We start from the raw sequence: 6,000 nt of genomic DNA, 5'->3' as shown, positions 1-6,000 counted from the left end.
GAATGGAATTTCAGCTAGGTCCACTTGGCATGCAAAAGAAACAACAACAGCCACCAAACCTCTGTCCCATTTTCAACTGTGTGTGGAACTCATTGCCACAGGATGTGGCCATGGTGGCTGCTTTGAAAGGGACAACATGGAACAGGAGAGGCCTTTAAGACAACTTAAAGGAATCTCTGGGGAGACCTAATAGGGGACACTGTCCCCACCTGGTTTGCTTTCAGTGGCTCTCTGGAAGCTTCTTGTGGGCCACTTTTGCAAGAGAAGAAGAAGAGTTTGAATTAATATCCCCCCTTTCTCTCCAACAGGAGACTCAAGGGGGCTGACAATCTCCTGGCTTGCCCTTCCCCCCTCACAACAAACACCCTGTGAGGTAGGTGGGGCTGAGAGAGCCCCGAAAAGCTGTGACTAGCCCAAGGTCACCCAGCTGGCGTGTGTTGGAGAGCACAAGGTAATCTGAATTCCCCAGATAAGCCTTCACAACTCAAGCGGCAAAGCTGGGAATCAAACCCGGTTCCTTCAGATCAGAGTGCACCTGCTCTTAGCCACTATGCCACTGCTGCTCCACTCTATCCTCACAGCTAATGCTGTGGAATGTGTTGAGCTGAGAGTGTGTGACTGGCCTGGGGTCACTCAGCAATTTTCCATTGTCAAGTGGGGATTTGAACTTGGGTCTCTCAGATCCTAGTCTGATGCTCTAACCCACAGGTGTCAAACTCGTGCCCCTCCAGATGTTATGGACTACAGTTCCCATCATCCCCTGCCAGCATGATGCTGGCAGGGGATGATGGGAGGGATGATGGCATGCCAGCATGATGATGGCATGCCAGCATGATGCTGGCAGGGGATGATGGGAACTGTAGTCCATAACATCTGGAGCGCCGCAAGTTTGACACCTATGCTCTAACCCCTATACCACTCTGGCTCTCTAGTGTGGTTTTTCCTTACTTGGCTTTTCCTAATATCCTGTGGCCTGGCTTCACCTGCTGAATGTCTGCTTGTTCTGCAGCTCTTAAAGGTGCAGGAGTCCTACCTGGATAAGAAACCTAGACCACCATCACCCTGGATCTTTTTTTCCTACCCGGGCTGCCCACTGCCCTGTCTCTGCACCTTCTCCCTGAGTGCTTTATGATCATTCCTGTCTGTAGGTCTTGTGGGAACCTTCATCTCAAACAAAACTGGCATTCCATGGTCCTCCACAGAATATTCTTTCTCACCTGTGCTGTTGACTGGCATCCTGATGTTGACGCCTTCCCTCTGGAGCAAGTTGAATGTGTGCCCTAATTCCATGTCTTTGTAGCAGCTCAGCCAATGGCAGGGGCGCTGAGAAGAAGAGCTGGTTTTTATACCCAACTTTACTGTAAGGAGGCTCAAAGTGGCTTACAATCACCTTCCCCTCCCCACTCCAGGTACCTTGTGAGGTAGGTGAGACTGAGAGTTCTGAAAGAACTGTGCCTGGCCAGGGTCACCCAGCAGGCTTCATGTGGAGGAGTGGGGAGTTGAACCCAGTTCTCCGGATTACAGTCTGCTGCTCAGTGGAGGAGTGGGGAATCAAACCTGGTTCCTCAGATTAGAGTCAACTGCTCATGAGGAGAAGAGGTGGGGAATCAAACCCAGGTCTCCAGATTAGAGGCCACCACTCTTAACCGTGATACCAGATTGGGGTGTGTGTATGCCAGGCTGTGAAAGCCAGGTGCCAGCCCCTTGATGGGTCCCCTCCCCTCCCCCCTCCCCTTTCTTTTCTGGATCTGCAACACCCAATCTGTTCCGGACCCTGATGCCAATCCTTCCCCACACTTTTATTCCTTCCTCCCTGTTTCTAGGTACAAACAACCGACAGCTCCTGGCACCAGCGGGCCCCTGCTACGGGAGCCCAGGTAACAGCGCCCCTGCAGCAGCAGCAGCAGCAGCAGCCCCGCTCGGGGGGGTCAAGCAAGGCGAAGGCGTTGCAGCAAGGTGCAACTGTCCGGCCAGGTCGTTGGCCGCCAGGCTTTGGACAGCGGCCACTTCTACCGGCGAAGCAGCGTTGGGGAAAGCAGCGCGCGGGGGAGGGCGAAGGAGGGGGCTCCGCAGCCCGCCCCCCCCCCGGGTCGCCGCCTTCCCCGAGCGCTGCCTCGGCTGCACAGTCCCTCCCCCCCCCCAAAAAAAAGCGCACACACTTTCCCCGCCGCATCTGTCACTTGCGTTATGCAACGACGGGGCTGGGAGGCTGCGCGCCAACCCGGGCGGCTCCGCACAGGCTGCCAGCCTCGCGTTCGAGACGCCTGCGGGACACTCGCCGCCCAGAGCCGGCGGCCCGGCCGGAGGATGCCCGTGCGGGTGGGGGTGGGGCGGCCCGCGGGGGGATGCCGCTGCTGGACCAGGCTGGCCTGCGAGCCGTGAGGGTCGCCCAGCGCGTGGGGACAGCCGCCCGGTCGCGCCGCGCCACGGAAGAGGAGCGTCCCCTGATGGAGGCGTCGCTGCCGCCGCCGCCGCCGCCGCCGCCGGGCCCCCGCGCAGGTGAATGGCTTTAGGCGATTGCGGCGCTGCTGGGCGCTCGGGCGGCGGCGGGGCTCTGGGCTGAGAGCATGGAGCCCGACTACCCATCGGAGCAGGAGGACGACGCCCCGGGTAAGGAGCGCCCGAGCGGCAGGGGCGCCAAAGTTTGCAAAGTGCCTCCCCCCTCCCCCGCCACGGCGGGCCTGCCCCTTCTTCCCTCCCCCGCTGCGCCCCGCAGCGCCGCTGCCGCCTGTTCTTCGCCCCGCTGCCTTGGGGGTTAAAGGCCAAGCGGATCAGTTGCATGGGGTCGGGGCAGGGATTTGCAGGTTTTTCTGTTTGGGATTCCTTTTCAGGCGGAATGGAAAAGGGGGCGACCGGCCGGATGCCAGGAGGTGTTTCAGGCTCACCTTTAAAGACAGCTCATACACCTGATGCTTTGGGCGGAGGAGGGCCCTGCTGTTGTTAGTTGTTGTTTTTTTAAATGCGAGTGTACAAACGTAATTGACCCCCCACCTTTCTTTGGACCAAGTACTCTCGTTGGGAGCATAAAACCCATGGGTGCCAGGAGATCAGGGATTTCTCAGTTGTGAGATCCGGGCAATAGAACAATCTGCCGATAGTCTTCGCCATGGCTGGGACAGCTGGATGGCGCCCTTCTTCCAGTAGTGTGTACAACAGGAGAACGGGCTTCTTGACGTTTTCAAAGTTTTAACAAAAACAAATCTCAGGTTTCTGGTCTTCATGGCTGCGAAGGTATGTTGGGAAATGTTGGATCAATACCAGCAAAGTGTAGCAATTGGGGCAGGTGAAGCTTCAGTGTCCTGCCTGGTTCTCCTCCCCCCCTCCCCCCCAACCAATAAATAGCAAAACCAGAATAAATTATGCAAAGTAGAGAATATGTTGATTTGTTCTATCTGTGTGATTTAGAAAAGTTATAGTTTCTCTGGTGTTGAATTGGGACCAGTTGGCTCACCTCTGCCCCTAATGGTTTATTGTCATCTATTATGGAGACTTGGTTGTGTGTAGCTGACTGGTTTGGTTTAGTGTGAAGAGAATGAGTTGCAAATCAAAACATTCTCAGTTGAAATCTTGCCTTGACTGTGAATTTGGTAGGTAGCCTTAGGAGACATGCGGTCACAACGTGGTGGCCTCATGTCTTTTTGACAATAATGCATACCTGCCTCACAGGACTGTTGTAAGGACAGCACCAAAACAATGTCCATGAACCACTCTGAACACTCAAAAGCACTTTATAAATGCTAAATATAGTTATCTGAATTATCATTGAGCCCACCAGTGCTGTGGATTTATATCCTCTTTTTTTGGCTACTGTTCTATGAGCTTTTTGTGAGGCTTTCAAGTTCTGTAAACAACTGGGATTATTTTTTTCTTCCAGGAGAAACAGGCAATAAATTATGAAAAGAGACAGCAGCTGAGCCCCTTTTGCTGCAGATTGTCTTGGCTGTGTTCCTGACATTAACATAACCTGGAAATGCTACTGCAAATAATAATAGTGGGAAATAAATGTGGAGGCTTTGAATGCTTCCACTGTGCTCCTCAGTTGCTACTGTGAAGGTTCTGGGGGTCTCAGACTGGGCGTTTTGGCAGCGGGACTAAGTCTATGTCCCTTACTTTCTGGGAATTGGTGAGAGCCATTGGCCTAAAATCTGAGGCTCAACAGCGCCACCACTGCAGATGGCTGGAAGGTGTGCTGCAGCTTTCAGCCTAACAGTGATTGGAAGACTTGAAGACAAGAAGCCCCATTTGCTGATTCTGGCCTGGCTCCCTAGAGCATCTCTGTCCACCCTCTAGCAGTACCTGCTGTATTCTCCCCTCTACTTTGCTATGTCATTGCTGTGAGGATCCAAAAGGAAAGAAGAGCCAAACAACGTGAAACAATTTCCTGGGATAAGTGTCATTGGACAAGCTTTTAGGTTTCACTTCATGATCTTTTGGGAATCCAGAAGTGTCCCCTTCCCCATTCCGCACTTCCTTCCCTACATTCCTTAGTCCAATGATGGCTGATAAACAAGATCTGGCCTCCTACAAGATTGTATTTGAGGTCCTCTTGATTACCCCTTGGACAGAAAAGATGCCACAAGTTTCCTTGTACCTTCTAACTAGATAGTGCACTTTTGGACACATCCAATCTTGATTGGGTGAACTGTTGTGGCAGCGTGGTACATCCAGGTTCTCTGGGATCAAAGCACTTTACAGTCCCACTTTTGGAAGGAACAGGGCAATTTGTTGGTTTGGCTCATGTGGGTCCGGACCAATGGCTGAGAAGAGGTTCTGGGATATAGGGAAATGAAGGGACTTGGGATCCCACACACAAGGAAGCTGGAGGGAGGGTGCAGCAGAATAGGGATTAGGTTGAGAGAAGAGCAGTAGATGGGAAAGAGGGCTTGACCAGAGAGGATGAGGTGAGGAACTGGTGCAGGAGTTAGCTTTGAAGGAATGCCAGCCTTTAAGTTTAAGGAGGGGCTATATTTATTGGGGGGGGACAGGCTGCTCAAGGGACAGGGTGGCCAAGGGAAGTGGGAGGCAGGACATCATGTCTGGGAAAGCAGTATCAAAAGGAATAATAGCTGGTGGTGGGGAAAGAGGGGTCAGGGACTGAGGAACAATGCTCCCAGCAGCCTGAGGAGCAGAGAGGCTAATGGAGGCAAGCAAGGAAAGATGGAGGGCCAGGACCTTTAGAAGCAAGGCAACTTGTCTCAGCCATGGCTTCTTCCACTATAAGGAGTTGGTTTACGATCTGGTACTCTTTATGGGTCAACAAAGACCAAGGACCGGCGTAGGTCTTTATTTCCCCATTCCCGGAGCCTATTTTCCCCATCATGAACAGGGTCAACTCAGGGTGGGGGAGGGGGAAGGGAATACAGCAGACAGACATTGGCATTCCCCCCCCTTCCTCGGAGCTATTTTTTGTTCTCACTTCATTGTGCATGTTTTGATCCTTTTGGTGTGACCCCAGGTCAGGTTGTTGCAACAAAATAAACGGCATTCGGAAATAGATACTTGGATGCTAGTTCCTTTTCCTCCCTCCCAGGATCCTGCCTATCGTGACATCCTTACATAAGAGCTAACTAAATATAGAATAAGTATTTTTCAACATTATGGATTTCTGGGTGGCTTCAGGCATAGGAGAAGCTTTTTCTCCCAGGTTCTATAAGCTAAAGAACATCGTGACCACAGATTAAGAAGCTGGCAAGCCGACCGTGGGGGAGGATTTGGAAATTAACTTAGCTCTGGTGTGAACTGGGAACATCTCTCCATGAGAGTGAAGAGGGGACCTAAGATGGACCTAGAGGACAGATTTAAGCTGCTGCATCGGTTCCTAGCCCCAATCAAAAACTTCCCTTAGTTGAGAGCTGGTGCCTCGTGAATTGATAACAAGAATTGAGCCATGAACTCAGGAACTGAAAGCTCCTTTCCAGCCATTAATTCACCAGAATCTTACAAAAGATCAGATCAAACCTTCATCCAGCCCAGCACCCTGTTTCTCTCCCTGGACATTCG

At 52.4% G+C, this 6,000-nt stretch overlaps 2 protein-coding genes across 2 annotated transcripts in view; one reads left to right on the top strand and one right to left on the bottom strand.

Moving 5' to 3' along the window:
- Positions 1-1,290, bottom strand: part of LOC125441522 (N-acetyllactosaminide alpha-1,3-galactosyltransferase-like) — a 96,603-nt gene extending 95,313 nt beyond the window's left edge. Inside the window, exon 1 of the mRNA XM_048512131.1 lies at positions 1,082-1,290. Within this exon, the coding sequence (XP_048368088.1) occupies positions 1,082-1,290 (209 nt within the window). The remainder of the gene's footprint in view (positions 1-1,081) is intronic.
- Positions 1,291-2,240: 950 nt separating this feature from the next.
- The window catches only part of LOC125441413 (DAB2 interacting protein), a 272,204-nt gene continuing 268,444 nt past the window's right edge, over positions 2,241-6,000 (top strand). Inside the window, exon 1 of the mRNA XM_048511939.1 lies at positions 2,241-2,610. Coding sequence (XP_048367896.1) covers positions 2,568-2,610 — 43 coding nt within the window. The 5' untranslated portion in view covers positions 2,241-2,567. The remainder of the gene's footprint in view (positions 2,611-6,000) is intronic.

Source organism: Sphaerodactylus townsendi, linkage group LG12 (genome assembly GCF_021028975.2).
Source record: "Sphaerodactylus townsendi isolate TG3544 linkage group LG12, MPM_Stown_v2.3, whole genome shotgun sequence".
Lineage (NCBI taxonomy): Eukaryota > Metazoa > Chordata > Lepidosauria > Squamata > Sphaerodactylidae > Sphaerodactylus > Sphaerodactylus townsendi.
The sequence above is the reverse complement of the archived record's forward strand: the minus strand, read 5'-3'. Positions and strand labels throughout refer to the sequence as shown.